We start from the raw sequence: 24,499 nt of genomic DNA, 5'->3' as shown, positions 1-24,499 counted from the left end.
GATTCCAATTCCGAACCGGTTCCAAGTGTTTCGAGGCCTCGACATCATAATGAAAAAGTTTTAACGATCCCTTTAACGATTCCTAAAGACTCATATTGCGTCGTGACGTGTCTTGTTGTCTAGACGCATCAAACTAGCATGGCGCCAAGAACCACTCGCTCCTAAGTTTGAGTACACCAGGAAAGAGGGTGAAAATGAACGGTTACGATGGATTAGCACGAGCATTGCAGCCGTAAACATAACAATGACTGCACGTAGGTTCAAACGCTCGAAAGTGTGTCTTCACTTCATGAGGAAAAATTACAACAAAGCGACTTGCAGTCATTGCAAGGTGGAGATAACTGCATCGGGCGGGAATATGACTGCACTATCATCACCGAGACGCTAAGGCTCAATCTTGGCTATACAGAAGCTAAACTCCTGAATGATGATGCAGAAGACATTGGTATAAATTGCTGACTTTATTCAACCATCACTTTAAGAGTGAAACTAAAAATAGAAATGAAACAAATCAAATTCGTAGCAATAACAAACAGGTTTGCATCAACTTAAATCAGCGATGATTAGCTGCTAACACAGTAATAACAAATGATTAGCATGCGGTCGCTAGCATTAGCACATCGTTCAAACTACTACACAACTGGATTTAAGTGTCCGATCGCGAGTGGAAACACACAACAACAACACAAAAGATGATACATACAAGCGTTGCCTCTGTAGATATTTTACCAACATTGACAAAGAACGTAGGCTCGTAGCAGTGTTTGCCTCTCTCACTAACTTACTATCTCGCTTGTTGTGACAGCTGCACTTCTTCCTGTGTAAGCGTGCTCTTCTTCGCGTGAGCGCGTCCTTCTTCGCGTGAGGAAGCGCAAGGGCGCCCCCACTTGAGCGTGAAAGCACCATAAAAACTTGAAGGCATGCATTTCAATATACAGTAATGGTAAATAATACACTTTAACACAAGGGTCCCCAATTTGGTCCGGCCCCCTGAACAATACCAGAGAGCATTTTGAATTTTTTTTTTCTCAATAGTGTTATTTATTTCCTGGCCTTTATTTGTGAAAAACTCAGAGAGGGTTATTTGGTTATTATCCATTTAATGAATAGTGTTATTATTTATTATTATTACATTATACTATTATTTTTATTTTATTTTGTTCCGTGAAGAATCCAGAAAGGGTTATCTGATTGTGGCTTTCTGAAAAAAAAAAAAAAAAAAAAAAAAAATTACATTTAGGCACTCCTGCAGTCTTCACACTTTTTCTGTTACAAACTGACCCCAGGCCCTCATCAGAGAAGGGAAAAGTTACGTGGCCCTCACAGGAAAAAGTTTGGGGACCCTTGCTTTAACACATATTGCCAAAGGCAGAACAACAAACTATATACCAATATATACCAATATTTTTTATTTATATTAGAAAAATGTTTCAGTAAAATGTTACACATTCTTGTGTATTTGCCACTTATTGCCACAGTTAACATTGAGGCTTTGGGCCTCTTTTGACCTCATTGTGAGTTTGTAAGGTTGTGACTTCTGATTAAACAAACTCCATGCCAATCAAAACATTTGTTCTTCTTTTTCGCCAAAATAGAACCGATAAGAGAATCGATAAAGAATTGAATCGTTAAGCAATATCGATAATGGAATCGTAAAACTCGTATCAATTCCCATCCCTACATATCGGACAATTTTGAAATTTGGCCAAATTGGTGGTCTCAGAGCGGAACTTCAAGTCACCTGAGTGTTTTCCGGCATATACAAACATCAACAAGGAAATCTAATATCTCTAAACAATACAGTAAGTTTATTTATCATGTAATTGTCATGGTTATGTTAGAGCCTCACTACAGGCCTGTATGCCTTTCCCTTTTTTTCCCCCTCCCAGTCATCAGCACTAATTCCACACACCTGTCCTGCACACTTGGTCATTACCACAGCCTCCCTTCATAAACACCCACAGCCCTCTGGTCAATTGCGAGTTTGTTAGCCCTCCCTGCAACATACGAGCAAGTCTAGTAACCGGATTTTGATACTTTTTTTGACCTTGTGGATTTTTTTGCCTCTAGCCTGCTCCATGTCTGTACTTCTGCCTCGTTTCTGCGACCTGCTACAGGACCAGATCTGGATCGCCTCTGCCTGGGCCCTCGCCTTGGTTGTCCCCCCTTGCTCGAACAGTCCTCTGTGCCTCACCAAGAGCCAAGACTTTTCCTTCCAAAATCATTGTCAATAAATTTGCTCTGAGCACTGCAATATTGGATCCGTTTGTTCCCTGATCCCTGTCAGGTTAATAGATAAGAGATTCACAAACCCCTCTTTGTTTTACAAATAAACTTCTGATATAACTCAGTTAATCCATCACAATAAATGAATATACAGTGGATTTTAAATGTACACATTCCGTATGAATGCTATGTCGTTTTGATGCGAAAAATGAAACCAAAGTGAATATAACCTTTGAGGAAGAGTTGACCAGTTTTGCAATTCATCCCCAACCCTCAGCTGGTGTTCAGTACAATCACGCAAGGCCCATGTTGAAAGCATCAAACAATTCCCAGACGTTGAAAACATTCCTGATTCTCCAGGATCAGAAGATTGTCATAAGACCGTAGTACCTATTACATTGTCATGGGCATTACTATATGCTGATGTCATTAAGTGTCATCTGGCAAATTATGTCACTCACTCTATTTATGCCCAGCTTGGATCTTTTACAGAGGGGCAAATAAGTATTTAGTCAACCACTAATTGTGCAAGTTCTCCCACTTGAAAATATTAGAGAGGCCTGTAATTGTCAACATGGGTAAACCTCAACCATGAGAGACAGAAAAACAAACAAACAAAAAAACAGAAAAATTACATAGTTTGATTTTTAAACAATTTATTTGCAAATCATGGTGGAAAATAAGTATTTGGTCAATGCCAAAAGTTCATCTCAATACTTTGTTATGTACCCTTTGTTGGCAATAACGGAGGACAAACGTTTTCTTGAACTCTTCACAAGCTTTTCACACACTGTTGCTGGTATTTTGGCCCATTCCTCCATGCATATCTCCTCTAGAGCAGTGATGTTTTGGGGCTGTTGTTGGGCAACACGGACTTTCAACTCCCTCCATAGATTTTCTATGGGGTTCAGATCTGGAGACTGGCTAGGCCACTCCAGGACCTTGAAATGCGCCTTGAAGAGCGCCTTGAAAGGTGGAAAAGTGCTATATAATTATAAAACAATTTACTGCATGTTAGTTATAACCTTATTAAAAAAAAAAAAAAAAGGAAACATTTACATTCGCTTCAATTTTAATGTACATTCAATGTTCTTAACTAGTTAAAATTGAGGATTTGCATTTCAGAAATGTGGGGGGAAAATTAGAGGTTTTGGTTACTTCTGTTTTTGTTGACTTATTTTGCAAATCATTGAAAAAATATTACGGTATTTTGAATGAAATTGATTTATTGTTTGTACGTGGTATAGGAATAACTGTGCCAAAAGCAGTTTTCTCTGTGTTTCAATGGTTTGAGGAGGTTTAAACCCCCCCAAAATAAAATAAAATAATAATAATCTGGCTCTGTGGCGACATTCTTGACAGGGAGTTCCGGCAAGAAATTCTAACCACTTTCACCCCCTGGATATAGCTCAGTTAATCCATCACAATAAATAAATATACAGTGGATTTTAAAAGTACACATTCCGTATGAATGCTATGCCGTTTTGATGCGAAAAAGCGGCATGGAAAATGAATGAATGAATGAATGAAAATGAAACCACAGCTAATATAACCATTGAGGAAGAGTTGACCAGTTTTGCAATTCATCCCCAACCCTCATCTGGTGTTCAGTACAATCACGCAAAGCCCGATGTTGAAAGCATTACACAATTACCAGACGTTGAAAACATTCCTGATTCTCTAATTTAAATTCATGCAAAATCCAATAAGAGCTCTAAACACTTTAAAATATTATCTAGAAAACACAATGCCCAGTTGAAAGGCAATCTGGATTTATTTGCCGAGGTGACGAAACAATTGCTTGATGTGTTTCAAGATCGCTTTCATTTTCACTCCGTATATGATTGGATTGAAAAGAGGACTGTACACCACAATTTGCAGCATCATAAACAAGCGAACCCTCTTTGGAATCTCTGCTTCCATTTGGTCCACAATGACATCAAACACAACCAAGCAGGAGAAGCTGAATAACACCGCCAAGTGAGGTAAGCAGGTCTCAGCTGCCTTTTCCCGGGCTCGGCTGCAGCGGCGATACACCACGATAAATATTTTCATGTATGTGAAGAGGATGAACAGCACCGGGACAACCACAATGTTGAGAAATAGGAACACACCGAAATTAGCCAATGTTTCTGATCTCACACAGTGAAGCTTATTCACAGAATTGTTGCAAAAAATCCCTCCTGAGACAGACCTGCACATTTTTTGCTTCGCGTTGATGACAATTGACACGGTAATCTGGCAGGCGGGCAGAAACCAGGACAAAACCAACAGGATCTTGACATTTGTTGTTCTCATAGTAGTTGCATATTGCAGAGGCTTACAGATGGACACATACCTGTCGTAAGCCATGGCTGATAACAGAAAGAAGTCTGTAGAACCTAAAGTGTAAAATAAGTAGCATTGCAACATACAAGCGGAGTGAGAAATGATCGGTCTGCGAGACAACACGTCAACAAAGAGTTTGGGGTATATAGCAGTGCTGTACAAAAGCGAATTTAGGGACAAAGCTGCAATGAAAATGTACATGGGTTCGTGAAGGCTCCTGTGAATCCAGATGAGACAAATAATGGTACAATTAGAGCAGAGGATGAAAACATACACAGTTAAAAGGAGCACAAAATAAACATATCTGTACTTATCCAAATCAACATAACCACCAAGAGTTATTAAGACATGTGTTCCATTCATCATGTTCACTGTGTGTTCACACGTCAAGCGCACAATGCTGCACGCCGTGGTCCAGAGTTGCGGGAGTGACAAGTATTTAATAGTGGCTACTCAGCCTCCGTGGATCTCATTAGGAGCTGTTGTCATGTTAACAAACTCCCTCAAGCCTTTTTCTGCATGTGAGGTCACAAGAACAGAGGTCACACATGTGTTGGACGTTATTGTTGACATTTTTAAAGGGATCCTCTATTTTTAAGACAAGTAATTCTTAAAAGATAAATGTTAGTATGAGTTATAATAGTATGAGTTATAATAATTTGATATTAAAACTAGGGTTGTTCCGATCATGTTTTTTTGCTCCCGATCCGATCCCGATCGTTCCCGATCCGATTGCTTTTTTTTTCTTCTCCCGATTCAATTCCAATCATTCCCGATAATTTTCCCCGATCATATACATTTTGGCAATGCATTAAGAAAAAAATGAATAAAACTTGGACGAATATATACATTCAACATACAGTACATAAGTACTTAAATGACAATAAATCCTCAAGATGGCATTTACATTATTAACATTCTTTCTGTGAGAGGGATCCACGGATAGAAAGATTTGTAATTCTTAAAGGACAAATGTGACTTTGTATATTGTGACTAAATATTGCCATCTAGTGTATTTGTTGAGCTTTCAGTAAATGATACTTCAGCCATTTAACGTCTGCCCAAATGCATGATGGGAAGTGCAACCACGACTGTGCATAGGGGTACCAATTGATATATCTTCTCTGCGTTGGGAAAGAACATAGGGTGTTAAGAAAATGATCAACTACTACCTTTCTTCCCCACATTGCCTCACACGTAATTTATAAATGCTGAGAGATGTATTGTAAGGCTTTAGCCACATAATAAATTGGCTCCAAAGGCTGTCAAAATTCTCTCTACTCATTATACACTGCCTTTTAGCGCTATCTATAGGTGACACGGCGTCTTTATAGATTGAAAGCGACAATCCGTGAGTGGGTCGTGCAGCGCATGCATTAATTTTTTAACGTGATTAATTTTTAAAAATTAATTACCGCCGTTAATGCAATAAATTTGATAGCCCTACTTTAAGCCAAATCTACTTTGGATGAGTGTAAGACATTTTGTCTGTAACGTTAAATACAATTAGAAAACGATTTAAATAAAAAATATATATATATTAAAAAAAAGCATGTCCTATATTTTTTTGCGATTCCGATACTTTGAAAATGACGTGATCGGACCCGATCGATTGGGAACCCCTCATAATGTTTTTGTTTAATAAAGTTTGTAAAATATTTGTAAGTGATAGGTCGCCATTCGTGTTACGTCGCAGTGCGAAACGTCACCGGGCCCGTTGCCGAAATTCCAGCGTGTCACTCGTTAGGTTTCCCAAAATGTCGTTGGTTCTAACCTTCCTATTTGAACTGAAGATCTGAAAAGTGAAGAGCAGGACAGCACTGTCGGTCGTTCACAAGACGAGCTTCAGGGGAAAATGCGTGCAGTAAATACCTGATAAGACAAAAGTTGGGCAAAACTGGTGATGCGAGAGTGTATGCTGTTTGGAACTCCGGTTGGGAGCGAGAGTGTATGCTGTTTGGAACTCCGGTTTTATTAGCAGATATTCAAGGTAAGCATATTGTATTTTCAAACACATCCCAATATCATTATGTACAGTGCCTTGCAAAAGTATTCGGCCCCCTTGCACCTTGCAACCTTTCGCCACATTTCAGGCTTCAAACATAAAGATATAAAATTTTAATTTTTTGTCAAGAATCAACAACAAGTGGGACACAATCGTGAAGTGGAACAAAATTTATTGGATAATTTAAACTTTTTTAACAAATAAAAAACTGAAAAGTGGGGCGTGCAATATTATTCGGCCCCCTTGCGTTAATACTTTGTAGCGCCACCTTTTGCTCCAATTACAGCTGCAAGTCGCTTGGGGTATGTTTCTATCAGTTTTGCACATCGAGAGACTGACATTCTTGCCCATTCTTCCTTGCAAAACAGCTCGAGCTCAGTGAGGTTGGATGGAGAGTGTTTGTGAACAGCAGTCTTCAGCTCTTTCCACAGATTCTCCATTGGATTCAGGTCTGGACTTTGACTTGGCCATTCTAACACCTGGATACGCTTATTTTTGAACCATTCCATTGTAGATTTGGCTTTATGTTTTGGATCATTGTCCTGTTGGAAGATAAATCTTCGTCCCAGTCTCAGGTCTTGTGCAGATACCAGCAGGTTTTCTTCCAGAATGTTTCTGTATTTGGCTGCATCCATCTTCCCGTCAATTTTAACCATCTTCCCTGTCCCTGCTGAAGAAAAGCAGGCCCAAACCATGATGCTGCCACCACCATGTTTGACAGTGGGGATGGTGTGTTCAGGGTGATGAGCTGTGTTGCTTTTATGCCAAACATATCGTTTTGCATTGTGGCCAAAAAGTTCAATTTTGGTTTCATCTGACCAGAGCACCTTCTTCCACATGTTTGGTGTGTCTCCCAGGTGGCTTGTGGCAAACTTTAAACGAGACTTTTTATGGATATCTTTGAGAAATGGCTTTCTTCTTGCCACTCTTCCATAAAGGCCAGATTTGTGCAGTGTACGACTGATTGTTGTCCTATGGACAGACTCTCCCACCTCAGCTGTAGATCTCTGCAGTTCATCCAGAGTGATCATGGGCCTCTTGGCTGCATCTCTGATCAGTTTTCTCCTTGTTTGAGAAGAAAGTTTGGAAGGACGGCCGGGTCTTGGTAGATTTGCAGTGGACTGATGCTCCTTCCATTTCAATATGATGGCTTGCACAGTGCTCCTTGAGATGTTTAAAGCTTGGGAAATCTTTTTGTATCCAAATCTGGCTTTAAACTTCTCCACAACAGTATCTCGGACCTGCTTGGTGTGTTCCTTGGTTTTCATAATGCTCTCTGCACTTTCAACAGAACCCTGAGACTATCACAGAGCAGGTGCATTTATACGGAGACTTGATTACACACAGGTGGATTCTATTTATCATCATCGGTCATTTAGGACAACATTGGATCATTCAGAGATCCTCACTGAACTTCTGGAGTGAGTTTGCTGCACTGAAAGTAAAGGGGCCGAATAATATTGCACGCCCCACGTTTCAGTTTTTTATTTGTTAAAAAAGTTTAAATTATCCAATAAATGTTGTTCCACTTCACGATTGTGTCCCACTTGTTGTTGATTCTTGACAAAAAAATTAAATTTCATATCTTTATGTTTGAAGCCTGAAATGTGGCGAAAGGTTGCAAGATTCAAGGGGGCCGAATACTACAGTGATGTAAAGCTTCTGCTCAAAATAAGAATTGCTTTGATGATCACTTGAATGCACCTCACTTGATTGGAATTAGGTTATATTATCCTTAACAGGTAGATCAATGAGTTTTAAGGCTGATCTGGCATCACTCGAGCGGTTCGTGCCGCGCAGACGTTAATTGCTTCAAAGTCTGATATTTATCTGCTGATTCTGACACTTTGAAAATAACATGATTGTAGCATCTTTAATTGACATGATAGAAAGGGGTGCCCTAGCACCCTCTCTACTAACTTGACGTGGAAATGAGCAGTATTAATCTAGAAAACTAGATTTTTTTTTTTTTTTCCTCGAGGGCGCTTGTGCGCCCCCAAATAGATTGCGCCCTGGGCGGTCGCCCACATTGCCCATAGTAAAAACCGCCTGTGTATGGGTACATAAATTCATTCCATAGTGATTGATAATAAATGCATGTTTCAAAAAAAAAAAAAAAAAAAAAAAAAAAAAAAAACAACATTCTTAAAAATAATCAACCATAGTGGCAACTGAAATAGCCTAGCTATGCTACTATCAATGCAAGATGTATGGAGGTAAATATAAATATAGCCTATATGTTATACATATACAAGACCATAATAATATACCAAATCAAGCTCAGGGGATGTTTCAGATACAAAGAATTGTGACGAAGGCTCTTCTGGGATCTTATATTTGTTAGGGCCTCCGCTCCTCCTTCCTGAGCCCTGCCTCAGGTGAGGGGATTTTGCCTGATTACAGGTCTGATGTCAGATGAGTGGAGCGGCCACAGCTGTGGGCAATTACCATCAGCCAGCTTTAAAAGCCCAGCGGACGCACCACCACATCGCTCGATCAACTTGTCGTGTTTTCCCAGTCAGTTGTTCTCGCACTCCTATTATACATATTGCTTTTGACACCCGGCTCACGACCTCTTTTCCTGACCTGATCAGCGCGCCCCTCATCGGTTACCTCCGCTTCCTCGGTGAACCGCCAAACCAGACAACCGTTGGCATCAACGGTGCTCACCGCAACTATCCTCCTTTCCGCCTGAGAGCAAAAAAACCCTTGTGCTAAATAAACGTGACATCAATCTACTCTGCTTCCCCTTTGTCTGCGTGGGGACCCTCCCCCCAGTTCCGCGATCCCTAACAGCTTGATCGGGCCAGTAATGGATCCCGCAGACAACGCCAGCAACCCGCCCACGTGGTTGGTCGGACACCACCAAGCCATTCAAGACCTGTACGGTAAGGTAGCGGAAATCGAGCAGACGCTCCAAGCCATCCAGGCACAGTTCACGCCCAGTGGCGCCTCCAGAAATTTTTCATAGGGGTGGCCAGATGGGGCAAATTAAAATCTTGGGGTGGCCAAAACTAAAAGCCATAATTTCAGGTTTTCATTATATTATTGCAGTAAAAAGGTCAGGGGAAAACTATCAGAAAGACACGGCTACTGATATACTTTGGTGTATTGTGTATTATTTGATGTTACTAATGATTTTAATGTGCATAGTCCATTACTGTCCAGTCAACATTTTGAGTTCCACAACAATTCTGTTTTATTGTGTTATGTATATATTAGGCATAAGGTGTACTAGACTAGAGCTATTAGACTAGAGCTAGTGTACTTTGACTAGAGCTGTCAAACGATTAAAATTTTTAATCGCGTTAATACAGCTTAAAAATTAATTAATTGCAATTCAAACCATCTCTAAAATGTGCCATATTTTTCTGTAAATTATTGTTGGAATGGAAAGATAAGACACAAGATGGATATATACATTCAACATACTGTACATAAGTACTGTATTTGTTTATTATAACAATAAATCCACAAGATGGCATTAACATTATTAACATTCTTTCTGTGAAAGGGATCCATGGATAGAAAGACTTGTAATTCTTAAAGGATAAATGTGTTTGCATATTGTGACTAAATATTGCCATCTAGCGTATTTGTTGAGTTTTCAGTAAATGATACTGTAGCGACTTAACTGTTCTGCCCAAATGCATAATGGGAAGTGGTGCAACCATGACTTTGTGTGGTGGCTGCAAATACTATATCTTCTATGCGTTGGGTACACTATAGGGTGTTAAGAAAAAGTTCAACTCCTGTCATTCTTCCACACGTCGCTTCCCACAATATTTATAGTTGCTGTGGGAGAGATGACAAAGCTTTTGCCAATTCAAAGCACGGCCCCACTGAATGCTTGTATCTGCTCCACTCACTTGACACTGCCTCTTATCTCTGCATATAAGTAAAATGGCGCCATTGTAGGCTGTTTGCGGCAATGCGTGAATGAGTCGTACCGTGAATGTGTTAATTGCTATAAATATTTTCACATGATTAATTATAAAAAATTAATTACCGCCCGTTAATGTGATAAATTTGACAGCCTTACATTTAACAAAACAAAATAAATGCATTAATTTGGGATGAAATGCATAACTGATGCTACAACAATCTAACGATATACTGGCAAGCGGGGTGGCCAGTGGGGTGGCAAACCAATGTATAGACCCTACCCACCGACGTCACAAAATCATGTGATCGCTGTATTGTTCCGCCCCATTGTCCGTCATTTTGTGTCTGTATTATCAATGGTCTCAATCGATCGAGCAATTTATAATGCATTTAATGGAAGACCCGGTGCTTTCGGATGCCGTAAACTCACTGGATGTGTTGCATAAAAGGCGTTATGTGGAAAAGCTTCGTTCTATACAGTCGCCAGATCCATATTTGATGCCCAAATCGATATTTTTGGACCCGCTGTCTTCGCCGTCTCTGCCTGACATCTGCTACCCTGATATCTACAATTATCTTATCCACACAAAATCAGCATATTCTCACGAAAGTTTGAAAAACTTCAAGAGCTTGGAGGCTTATAAATACTTCGTTGCTGGTTGGGTGAAACAGGTCCTCGTCCACGAAAATTCGGCAGGAATCTATCTTGTGCTTGGAAAGGTGAGTTACGAAATTTTCAATTCAAAATCTTTTGTTCTTGCTAACATCCACTGTCAAGTCTAATGTATTTCATGTCATTTGTCAATGGAGCTAGGGCTTTTAATGTTTATATGGTTTAGCGATAGCACTCTCACTACATACATACGTGTATGTTGTCGGCGATTAGCCTAGCAATGATCTTAATTGTGGTTGTCAGCCCAAAACCCTCTAAATATATATTAAATGCATCTTACCAGATATAAAATGACTACTACATAATCTGTGGTAATCGTTTGGAGCCCAGTTTTCTCGTCGAATTGCAGCAGCCCATCTCGCTCTCCTCTCCGGGTCTCTCGGAATCCGGTAGAACTTCAAGTCTCTCCGTCCATCTTCTCTGTTATTGCAACCGACCGCCACACACGCCTTCACCATTTTGATTATTAATGTTAACGAGCAGAAAAACACGCCGTAAATAGGAGGAATGTACGTAGCCGTAACAGGTAAACACGATGTGTTGATGGACAATTGGGCGGCACCAGTCAGGAGGGCGGAGTTGTGACGTCACGTGGGTAGGGTCTATAGGGGTGGCCGTGGCCGATCTCCGCGAGCCACACGTTCCCGCCCCGGCTCCCTATAGTGGCGACCTCGGAACGTGCCGAGCGTTTCTCGTGCAATGTAGCCTGGCGTTTGAACAGCAGCCGTTTACTTACCGGGATGACCGAGGATTGCGTATTTGATCGGCAGCCTGCGCGGCGTCGCATTGGAGTGGGCCTCTTCTGTATGGGAGCAAGATTCTCCCATGTGCTATTCCTACGCCAGGTTCACTGAAGAGATGAAAAAAGTGTTCGACCACCCCGTTCGTGGAAAGGAAGCCGCCAAGCGGCTCATGTCCATCCGCCAGGGAGCCCGCAGCGTTGCCGAGTTTGCCATAGAGTTCCGAACGCTGGCGGCGGAGAGCAGTTTTAACGACGACGCACTACAGGAAGTCTCCCTCCGCGCGCTGAGTGAATCTCTCAAAGATGAACTAGCCACAAGAGAAGCATCCTCGCTCGACCACTTGATCGGTCTTTCGATAAAATTGGACAATCGGCTGCGCGAACGACAGAGACAGCGCCGGGTGAAGCCGGAGGCCCCGCCCGCCCACGTCTCTTTCACGACCGCTTCCGCCTCCCGGCCAGTCGCCCAGCGCTGCGTGTGTGCCCCGAGGTCCGCCCACTGTCAACGACCCAGAGCCTATGCAACTGGTCCGAACCCGACTAACTCCCAGTGAACGTGTGCGAAGGTTCAACAACAACTTGTGTATCTACTGTGGAACGGCGGGACGTTTTCTTCGCGATTGCCCAGTACGCCCGGGGAAACCATCAGGCTCGCCAGTCGAAGAGGGACTACTCGTGAGCCATATGGGCAACATTCCCTCTCGCCGGCTCCAACTCCCAGTTACACTCTCCTGTAGGGGCCAGTCACGGACCATCACCGCCTTGGTGGACTGCGGCTCAGATGAAAATTTCATCGACGGGGAACTGGCTCGTCAGTTGGGGTTGGCGACGCAGACTCTCTCAGCCCCTTTACAGACCACTGCCTTGGATGGCAAAGTCTTGTTCCGGGTGACCCATCAGACTGAAACCGTCAACGTCCTCGTATCCGGCAATCATCGGGAGGTGAGCCCTTTCCTCGTATTCAGGAGCCCTCGCTCTCCTCTTGTCCTCGGGCTGCCTTGGCTGAAAAAACACAACCCCTCCATTGACTGGTCACACCCCAAGATAACCGCCTGGAGCTCGTATTGTCACGCACACTGTCCTATGTCATCACTAATGCCATCCTGCCGTGTCCTAGAAGTGGAACCACCCGACCTCTCCACAGTCCCAGAGTGTTATCATGATCTCGGGCAAGTTTTCAGTAAGGAACGTGCAGCTTCGCTACCCCCACACCGCCCGTACAACTGCGCTATTGACCTCCTCCCAGGTGCAGTCCTCCCTAGGGGGCGCCTGTTTTCGATCTCACAGCCTGAGAGGGAGGCGATGGAGCAGTATATTAAGGAATCCTTGGCAACCGGCATTATACGGCCGTCCTCTTCCCCGGTGGGCGCAGAATTCTACTTTGTGCCAAAAAAAGATGGCGGCTTACGCCCGTGCATTGATTATCGATCGCTGAATGACATCAACGTGAAGAACAAATATCCGCTCTCGCTCCTCGAGTCTGCGTTCACCCCCCTTCAGGACGCCACCATATTCACCAAACTTGATCTCCGCAGCGCCTATCATCTCGTCCGTATCCGAGAGGGGGATGAGTGGAAGACCGCATTCAACACACCCCTGGGTCACTTTGAGTACCTCATTATGCCGTTCGGTCTCACCAACGCCCCTGCCGTCTTTCAGAACCTCGTGAACGATATCCTCGGAAACTTGATCAATCGGTTTGTGGTGGTCTACCTCGATGACATCCTGGTCTACTCCCGCACCCCCCTTGAACACCAGGAACATGTCCGTCAAGTGCTACAGCGTCTACTGGAGAACAAGCTCTTTAAGGCAGAAAAGTGCCAGTTCCACGTCCCTGAGACCAAATTCTTGGGCTACATCATCGGCAAGTGCCAACTACGCATCGACCCAGCGAAGGTCTCGGCGGTCCTGAATTGGCCACTTCCTGCCGACCGGAAACAGCTCCAGCGCTTCTTGGGCTTTGCTAATTACTATCGTCGTTTCATCCGCGACTACAGCCGGATTGCTGCTCCTTTCACGGCCCTCACCTCCACAGCTACGCCTTTTTGCTGGTCTGACGCTGCTGGCGCAGCCTTCCGTGACCTCAAAGCACCTTTCACCACGGCTCCTGTGCTGGTCAATCCCGACCCAGCACTTCAGTTCATTGTGGAAGTCGACGCCTCCGAGGTCGGAGTGGGTGCAGTGTTGTCCCAACGCAGAGCCGACGGCAAAGTGCACCCCTGCGCTTATTTTTCCCGCAGGTTGTCCTCAACAGAGCGTAACTACAGCATCGGCGATAGAGAACTCCTTGCTGTAAAGATGGCCCTTGAGGAATGGTGCCACTACCCGGAAGGAACGTCCTCACCGTTCCTTGTGCTCACCGATCACAAAAACCTTGAATATCTCAAGTCCGCCAAATGTCTCAATCCGCGTCAAGCAAGGTGGGCCATGTAGTTTTGCCGGTTCAATTTTAATTTTTCCTACATTCCAGGCTCCAAGAATACAAAACCAGATGCCCTGTCCCGGCAATTCCAGAAGAGCCAGTCTCAGGCGGAACCCTCAACCATCCTCCCTCCAATCCGCTTCCTTGCTGCCATGGAGTGGGAGATCGAGGCGAAGGTCAAAGAGGCACTCAGGGACGACCCCGACCCTCGTGGGGAGCCACAGTCTACCCTCTTTGTTCCTCCAGACTTTCGAGCCCAGGTATTAGAATGGGCCCACTCATCTCGTTTGTTTTGCCACCCCGGCATTAGGGGGACGTTGTCGGTGCTGCGACAGCGGTTTTGGTGGCCGACCCTTGTGACAGACGCCCGCTCGTTCGTCCTTGCATGCACGGTTTGCGCACGCAGCAAGACTACCACCAGGCCCAGCGCAGGACTGCTACATCCACTACCTATCCCGAGCCGACCGTGGTCACATATCGCCCTGGACTTTGTCACCGGTCTTCCTCCCTCCAAAGGCAACACAGCAATCCTCACAATAGTTGATCGGTTTTCCAAGGCAGCCCACTTCGTTCCTCTTCGCAAGCTTCCCACCGCCTCAGAAATGGCTGATCTGCTCACTCACCATGTTCTCCGCCTGCATGGTATACCAGCAGATGTGGTCTCGGACCGGGGACCACAATTCACCTCCCAGGTGTGGAGGGCTTTCTGCGCGACATTGGGCATCTCCGTGAGTCTTTCCTCCGGCTATCACCCGCAGTCAAATGGGCAATGCGAGCGCACGAATCAACAGCTGGAGGCCGCCCTTCGATGCACCACGCAAGCCCATCCTGCCTCCTGGAGCGACTATCTGGCACGGATTGAGTACGCCTACAATTCCCTCCCGAACACCTCATCCGGTATGTCCCCATTCCTCTGCTCCCTTGGCTATCAACCGCCGTTATTCCCATCACAGGAAAAAGACATTGCAGTCCCCTCGGTCCAGGCCCATGTCAACCGGTCCTCCCGGGTCTGGGAACGGGCTCGCGCGGCGCTCCAAACGGCTTCGCAAGCAACATGTGTCCAGGCCAACCGCCGTCGCATGCCAGCACCCGTTTACACCGTGGGCCAGAAGGTTTGGCTCGCGGCCAAGTCCCTGCCTGTTAAGACTGGAACGGCTAAGCTGACCCCCTGGTTTGTTGGCCCGTACAAAATTGTCAAGGTGGTGAACTCTGCAGCCATGCGCCTCAGGCTCCCTCGTCATTTCCGCGTCCATCCCACGTTCCACATCTACCAGGTCAAGCCTGTTTCTTAGTCTCCTTTGTTCCGCCCCCTCCTCCGCCTCTGTCGGTCGATGGGGGTCCTGCTTACCAGGTGCGGCGCCTGCTGGACGTCCGTCGCCGCGGCCGGGGGCTTCAATACCTCGTCGACTGGGAGGGCTATGGTCCTGAGGAGTGCTCTTGGGTCGCGTCCCGGTGGGTGCTGTCTCGGGCTCTCATCCGGGATTTCCACCGTGCCTGTCCCGGTGCTATCCGTCGGACGCCAGGTGGCGCCCGTGGGAGGGGGGGTCCTGTTAGAGCCTCCGCTCCTCCTTCCTGAGCCCTGCCTCAGGTGAGGGGATTTTGCCTGATTACAGGTCTGATGTCAGATGGGTGGAGCGGCCACAGCTGTGGGCAATTACCATCAGCCAGCTTTAAAAGCCCAGCGGACGCACCACCACATCGCCCGATCAACTTGTCGTGTTTTCCCAGTCAGTTGTTCTCGCACTCCTATTATACATATTGCTTTTGACACCCGGCTCACGACCTCTTTTCCTTGCCTCCAGGACCTGATCAGCGCGTCCCTCGTCGGATACCTCCGCTTCCCCGGTGAACTGCCAAACCAGACAACCGTTGGCATCAACGGTGCTGACCGCAACTATCCTCCTTTCTGCCTGAGAGAAAAAAAACCCTTGTGCTAAATAAACGTGACATCAATCTACTCTGCTTCCCCTTTGTCTGTGTGGGGATCCTCCCCCCGGTTCCGAGATCCCTAACAATATTCCGTTTGTGGAGGTCCCCTGCAGCATGCTGTTTTACACTTCCGTGAGTCACTGCAAAAATTTTCCTACCTGCCTTGCAGTTCGCGTTACAATCATCAGTTATAATCAGCATCAGTGACTCTATCGAGCCACTCCAGTCTATTTTTTGGAGACGTTTCCCCTTTTGAGGATGACGTGGGGTGTCCTGAACTTCTAATGTTGAAGAGACATGTTAGTTTTGAAAACGCGCGGGGCGGTGCACTTAGCAGCGCGAGCGAGGTAACTAGGCAACGAACCCGGAAGTGGAGCGCAGTGCAGGGCAGACAGCAGCGGGCAGGCAGATAACTATCTTGCTGTCTTTAATATATCCTGCCCTTTTTGTTCATTATTGTTGGCTCAGTGGTCACTCATGAGCGCAGGTGTGTGTTTGTGTGTGACAGAAGTGCATGGGCTGGGCGAACCGCTGCCCGCCACGCAGGAGCCGCGGGTCGAGCGGGGTCGACCCATGGGACAATTGTGAAATACGGAATAAACTGCGTTCCGTATTGGTTCAATACAGAACGCAACTTTTAATTCCCAATTACGGAACGATTCCGTATTTCAAGGGACCTATGTCTAAGGGACAGCTACTTACTCTGGTTCGGCCCACTTGAAGCTGTAAGTTGTTTCAGTTGATGTATGTTGGTGTTGGCATTTGTAGTTAAGTTTGGATATACTGTTTGCTTGGTTATGTTTAGCGATTTGCTATGAGAGAAGTGTGAATACGTTAGCATTCGTAGCATCTAAGCTAGCCGACTTTATTATGCAGACTGGGCTGAATTGATTTACTAAATTTACATATTGATCGTACTGGAGGAACTTATGATCAATTGTTCCGTGTAAAATGTTTATTGTTAATATGTGCGTCATTTTGAACATGAGTGCATGTATGTCTTGCGGCTTTATGATTCGTCAAAAGTGAAGAAGTAAAAGCTTCAAATTAAAAAATCCACTATTGCCTCGTTTTGCTGTCTGTCAACCTAAACAAATTCACATTTAGTGAGGACAGAACACCATGTAAAAAAAAAACAAACAAAAAAACGCTTGGTGAATTGATGCAATAATAAAGAGCAATGCAACAGAAAATTGATCAGCTCTTTACGAGAAAGGAAGGAGTTGAAGAGGCTTGTTTATTTGATCTACTGTCCATCATTTATTTAGACTCCTCAAGTTTCACTGTAAATTCTCACTGAACGTAAAATAAGTATGATTGAACATGAGTGGAACTATGTACTTAGTAAAAACAGGTGAAATAACTAAAAACATGTATAATATTCTTGTATCTTCAAAGTAGCTTCCTTTTGCTCCGATTACTTTTTGTACACTCTTGCTATTCTCTTGATGAGCTTCAAGAGGGAGTCACCAAAAATTGTATTTGACTTCACAGGTATGCCTTTTCAGGGTTGGTTAGTGGAATTTATTGCTTTATTCGTGGGGTAGGGACCTTCATTTGTGATGCATTGAATGAGTTGTGTCCCTGGCCTGTACGGGGATGGCGTGGCTCAGTGGTAGAGTAGTTGTCCCCAAACCCAGAGGTTGTGGGTTCGATTCTCTGCCCTGATGAACACGCCTAAGTATCTTTGAGCAAGATACTGAACCCCACATTGCTCCTGGTGCTGCGCCACCAGGAGGTAGATGGCGATGTAGTGTAGAGCGCCTTGAAAGGTGGAAAAGCGCTATATAAGTGTAACACCATCAGACACAGTGCTCCCCAATATGCATAACACGCACTGTGCGTAGGGCACCAACTCTGCCTGAAGGGGGCACCAAAAAAAAAAAAAAAATTGTTTGTAGTTTGTAAAAAATCCTAAAAAATAGTAATTGCAATAATATATAATATTTAAAATTAGTGATGCACGATAATACATTTTTCAACCGATATCGATAACCGATAATTTCCTGCCCCTTCCACCCGATAACCGATAATGTCACGCCGATAATTCTATTCAAATATGTATGTAAAATTTTAAAGTATACAAAGATCAAATGTTACTGTGCAAAAATGTAATTTAGTGCTATTTTTTTCCACATCAAATGGGAACAAGTAGTAAATTCCAACAACTAAACAATGGCAATGACGTTGTGCAATGGTAAGCTTTTGGTAACAATTACTTAGAGAGTAAACACCCAAGTTGCACAAAAATGCCTTTAAAAGTAAGCCATTCCTAACATATATCACATTACTACACTGCAAAAACACCTCCTTAAAACTAGCAGAATTGGACAAAACTGTTGACTGCGCACATTTGGAGGCTAAATCAAGTATATAATTATCGGATTGCATTATCGGTTGAATTTCGTTTTATCTGGATTATTTGTGTGACGTCATAATTGCCATTATCGGCCGATAATTATCGGTGACCGATATTATCGTGCATCTCTATTTAAAATTTTGTAAAGCCTGATAAATGCAAGTAATACAAATATAAGTAACATAGGCTCATTATTTACACAAAAAAAGAATCTCCTGTGCGACCCTCTCGTTAGTCTACCTTTGGTGCCCCCCCCCCCCCCCCCCCCCCAATTCACTAGTGGTTTGCTCCATTATGCTTCTTCAGTCAAAAATTTGGCAGAAGTTTATTCTTGAAAGGAAATGTCATCGAAAAGACAACAAGAGTCGGGGGCGGAAAAAAGGAAGAGGAAAAAGCAGCGAGATGATGCCCGCGCATCACTTGCAGGTAAGAATGTTGTTGTTTTTTTTTTTGAAACAATTGTTTATTTATTATCAGCTACGTTTACATGAATACAATAATCTGATAACTGGGAATAACCAGGTAATGACAATAATGAGATTTGACGCATTTACGTGCACTTCAGTGATGTGATAATCAGGAAAAACCTGGTTTACACGTTAAATCAATAGTTCGATTTCTTTCCAAGTACATGACGTAAAACTCTTGGTCTCAGCATAGGCCTTCCTCCATGTCTACCAAAAACCCATGCTTGCTTGAAGTTGTCCCACTGAACCTCTTCAAATGCCAGTGTGGCGATTGCGTTACACAAGCTCGCTAACTGCAGAGTAGGCCCATAGGCTGAAAGCGAATCAGTTTGGCGTCCCTAAGGCCTCTCTAGCGACATCCGTTTTTCCATCCGTACACATGCTCGGAGATGTAAAATAGCGGTGTTTATCAGATAAAGGATAGCAGATCATGCTCTTTACATGACCACTTGAATAATCTGGTAACTCGAGAAATTGGGTTATGATCGGTTTATTAGTGTGCACAACCCAAAAAAAACCCACTCCAAAACAAAACACTGTGGTGGAAATGATGTGACTTGCAAATTCATTGCACAATGAAAATGAAATGGAATGTTACGAGACATACCGGTAGTGGTTTAATACAACGACTATGTTGATACCGAAATTTTTCCATTAGTAAGAAGCCGTAGTCATTTTCGAGAGGTTCAGAGGCCAAGAGCAACATCTACTGGTGAAACTAATTAGAAAAAAAAAAAACAATCTTAAAGCTATGTAGATTTCCCCTTTCATATTCATTATTTCCACATTACATCCAGAATGTTTATATAGTGCCCTATCAGTCCATGTCTATAAAGGTATAATATTAAAGTTTTCATGTATCTGTGTTTTAAATATGGGCCTGCATAATACTATAATTAATTTAGAAAATGTTTGTACCATGGTTCAAAACAATATTTCACCGTATAATCCCTGAATGTTTTGTCTTGCATTGGTGGATGGGGGGATGGAGGGGCACCACAAAGCATTTATGCCTAGGGCACCAAAATAGCTAACGCCGGCCCTGAACACCATTTACTGCATGTTAGTTATAACCCTTTAACACCGAATGGCAACGACACGTTTACGCGTGTGGTCTTTGAAGCGTCATCACGCTGTAATTACATCACCCACGTGCCGCTGGTTGGTCTCATTTGAAAGTGCCAAAGTTGATGTCCACACCAGTTTCTATTTGAAGTCAATCGACCAAGTAAAACGGGAGATAATGTCATTTGAGTTTTATAGTTTTATTGCTCTCATAAATATGCATTAAAACGCTGCATGGACCATGTATCTATCTCCATATTTCCATCATTTCTTGTCCTTTTTCAAAACCGAAAGCAGCACAGAAGACTACATATCCCAAGAGCCGGTGTGATGTCAAAAAGGGCGAACCGAATGTGGACATTTTTAATAAATTTCCAAGCGAGGCGCCAACTAAGGAAAAGGAGGCATTCGAAGCAAGCAACGGCTGGTTGGATTGAGCAAGCGACTTTGAAACGTGCAGAATGAATCTAAAACTAAATTTAGCGCAAGCTAATGCATTATTTTACTAACTCAAGAAGATGAGCCGTATTTGTCGTTGTTTTCCTGGGATGAGTCGGCGCCTCGGCGAGTAGAAGTGACAGCAGCCCGCAAACGGCGAAAGAGTAGGCTGTGTGACGTTGTGTGTGACGCAGCTCCGTGACCTGTTCATGCAGAAGCTTTATTGAGTGTGCAAAAAAAAAAAAAAAAAAAAAAAAAAAAAAAAAACTTTATTGAGTCGTACGCCAGAAAATTTTGAATTGAACTGAACTACTTGTCATTATTTTTGAAAATACTTTTTTTCAATGTTATATATATTTTTTCTTCACTATATTCTTTAATTTTTATAATGATGAGTGTTCGGGAAGCTTGATTGCATGTACGTATATACTTTAGATAAGGTGATGGGTATAATACCTAACACCACAAAGAGATATCCTCCAAACCCTTTTTGTGTTAGATGATATACGGTATATTATTTTTTTTCTCACTATTTTGCACTATATATAACCTGTTTTGACCATAGTATGTGTAAAGGCCAAAAACGCCTATGACCATACCTGCTGTTTGTGTTGAATTGTCAAACATGAAACAATTCAATCTTATTTTTTTCTATTGAATGTTTATCCTAACAAGTTGAATAAATATTATCAAGCTTCGAAACGGTTGATCGAGCATGTTTGGTTGTCAATGGGACATCAACATTATAAATTTTGAAAAAATATTTTGGGATTTTTTAATGTCTTTTTGGGTCCAAAATGTGGATTACAATTGGTCAGTGAAGAAAACAACAGTTTGGACATGAAGTTCAAGGTGTCCTTTAAAAAGGGACCCAACTTGGCCATTGTGAACAATTTTTTAAAGGCAACATCAAATGCATGCAGATTCGGCCAAAATAGGCTTAGGTGTTAAAGGGTTTAAAAAAAAAAAACGAAAAAGGTAAACATTTACATTCGCTTCAATTTTAATGTACATTCAATGTTCTTAACTAGTTAAAATAGAGGATTTGCATTTCGGAAATACGGGGGGGGAAATATAGACAGAGGTTGTGGTTACTTCCGTTTATGTTGACTTATTTTGCAAATCATTGAAAAAATATTACGGTATTTTGAATGAAAATGATTTATTGTTTGTATGTGGTATAGGAATAACTGTGCACCCCCCCCCCCCCCCAAAAAAAATAAAATAAATAATAATAATAATAATCTGGCTTCGTGGCGACCTTCTTGACAGGGAGTTCCGGCAATAAATTCTAAAAACACTTTCACCCCTGGATATAGCTCAGTTCATCCATCACAATAAATAAATATACAGTGGATTTTAAATGTACACATTCCGTATGAATGCTATGTTGTTTTGATGCGAAAAAGCGGCATGGAAAATGAATGAATGAATGAATGAAAATGAAACCACAGCTAATATAACCATTGAGGAAGAGTTGACCAGTTTTGCAATTCATCCCCAACCCTCATCTGGTGTTCAGTACAATCACGCAAGGCCCGATGTTGCAAGTGTCACACAATTCCCAGACGTTGAAAACATTCCTGATTCTCAAATTTAAATTAATGCAAAATTCAATAGAGCACTAAACACTTTAAAATATTATCTAGAAAACACAATGCACAGTTGAAAGGCAATCTGGTTTATTTGCCGAGGTGACGAAACATTTTCTTGATGTGTTTCAAGATGGCTTTCATTTTCCCTCCGTATATGATTGGATTGAACAGAGGAGTGTACACCACAATTTGCAACATCATAAACAGGCGAACCGTCTTTGGAATCTCTTCCTCTAGTTGGTCCACAGTGACATCAAACACAATCAAGCAGGAGAAGCTGAATAACACCGCCAAGTGAGGTAAGCAGGTCTCAGCTGCCTTTTCCCGGGCTCGGCTGCAGCGGCGATACACCACAATAAATATTTTCACATATGTGAAGAGAATGAACAGCACCGGGACAACCACAATGTTGAGAAATAGGAACACACCGAAATTAGCCAATGTTTCTGATCTCACACAGTGAAGCTTATTTAAAGAATTGTTGCAAAAAATCCCTCCTGAGACAGACCTGCACATTTTTTGCTTCGCGTTGATGACAACTGCCACGGAAATCTGACAGGCGGGCAGAAACCAGGACAAAACCAACAGGATCTTGACATTTGTTGTTTTCATAGTAGTTGCATATTGCAGAGGCTTACAGATGGACACATACCTGTCGTAAGCCATGGCTGATAACAGAAAGAAGTCTGTAGAACCTAAAGTGTAAAATAAGAAGCATTGCAACATACAAGCGGAGTGAGAAATGATCGGTCTGCGAGACAACACGTCAACAAAGAGTTTGGGGTATATAGCAGCGCTGTACAAAAGCGAATTGAGGGACAAAGCTGCAATGAAAATGTACATGGGTTCGTGAAGGCTCCTGTGAATCCAGATGAGACAAATGATGGTACAATTAGAGCAGAGGATGAAAACATACACTGTTAAAAGGAACACAAAATAAACATATCTGTACTTATCCAAATCAACATAACCACCAAGAGTTATTAAGACATGTGTTCCGTTCATCATGTTCACTGTGTGTTCACACGTCAAGCGCACAATGCTGCAGCCGTGGGGCAGAGTTGCGGGAGTGACAAGTATTTAATAGTGGCTACTCAGCCTCCGTGGATCTCATTAGGAGCTGTTGTCATGTTAACAAACTCCCTCAAGCCTTTTTGCATTTGAGGTCACAAGAACAGAGGTCACACATTAGTTGGACGGGATTGTTTTTCATTACAAGTGTTGTTAATCTTACTTTAAAAAAGTAATTAGTTACAGATACAAATTACTTCTCCCATAAAGTAAGAGTTAGTAACGCAGTTATTTCATTGTAAGAGTGCCGTAATTTTCGGAATATAAGCAGCTAATTTTTGCCATCATTTTGAATCCTGCGGCTTATAGTCCAGTGCAGTTTATTTGTTGATTTATTTGGGTTAATAGGTAACACTTTGACAGCAGGATCAGAAGACTGTCATAAGACCGTAGTACCTATGACATTGTCATGGGCATTACTATATGCTGATGTCATTAAGTGTCATCTGGCAAATTATGTTACTAACTCTATTTATGTCCATCTTGGATCTTTTACAGTGGGGCAAATACAGTTGTGGTCAAAAGTTTACATACACTTGTGTAGAACATAATGTCATGGCTCTCTTGAATTTCCAATTATTTCTACAACTCTGATTTTTCTCCGATAGAGTGATTGGAACAGATACTTCTTTGTCTCAAAAAACATTCATGAAGTTTGGTTCTTTTATGACTTTATTATGGGTTAACAGAAAAAGTGATCAAATCTGCTGGGTCAAAAATATACATACATGGATCTTAAAAAGCGAATCATTGACTTGAACAAGTCAGGAAAGTCACTTGGAGCCATTTCAAAGCAGCTGCAGGTCCCAAGAGCAACAGTGCAAACAATTGTTTGTAAGTATAAAGTGCATGGCACTGTTTTGTCACTGCCACGATCAGGATGAAAACGCAAGCTATCACCTGCTGCTGAGAGAAAATTGGTCAGGAGGGTGAAGATTCAACCGAGAATCATCAAAAAGCAGATCTGCCAAGAATTAGAAGCTGCTGGAACACAGGTGTCAGTGTCCACAGTCAGGCGTGTTTTGCATCTCCATGGACTGAGAGGCTGCCGTGCAAGAAGGAAGCCCTTGCTCCAAAAGCGGCACCTTAAGACTCGACAGAAGTTTGCTGCTGATCACATGGACAAAGATAAGACCTTCTGGAGGAAGGTTCTGTGGTCAGACGAAACAAAAATCGAGCTGTTTGGCCACAATGCCCAGCAATATGTTTGGAGGAGAAAAGGTGAGGCCTTTAATCCCAAGTACACCATGCCTACCGTCAAGCACGGTGGTGGTAGAATTATGCTGTGGGGCTG

General features: G+C 43.1%; 2 protein-coding genes across 2 annotated transcripts; both read right to left on the bottom strand.

Moving 5' to 3' along the window:
* Positions 1-3,999: 3,999 nt before the first annotated feature.
* Positions 4,000-4,920, bottom strand: LOC130927234 (olfactory receptor 6N2-like). Its single transcript, XM_057852915.1, has one exon. It carries the CDS (start codon positions 4,918-4,920, stop codon positions 4,000-4,002), a length of 921 nt encoding a protein of 306 aa, XP_057708898.1.
* Positions 4,921-22,221: 17,301 nt separating this feature from the next.
* On the bottom strand, positions 22,222-23,142 carry LOC130927127 (olfactory receptor 6N2-like). Its single transcript, XM_057852705.1, has one exon. It carries the CDS (start codon positions 23,140-23,142, stop codon positions 22,222-22,224), a length of 921 nt encoding a protein of 306 aa, XP_057708688.1.
* Between the last annotated feature and the right edge of the window lie 1,357 nt (positions 23,143-24,499).

This window comes from Corythoichthys intestinalis, chromosome 12 (genome assembly GCF_030265065.1).
Source record: "Corythoichthys intestinalis isolate RoL2023-P3 chromosome 12, ASM3026506v1, whole genome shotgun sequence".
Classification (NCBI taxonomy): Eukaryota; Metazoa; Chordata; class Actinopteri; order Syngnathiformes; family Syngnathidae; genus Corythoichthys; species Corythoichthys intestinalis.
Note: the sequence above shows the minus strand (reverse complement) of the source record. Positions and strands in the feature narration are given on the sequence as shown.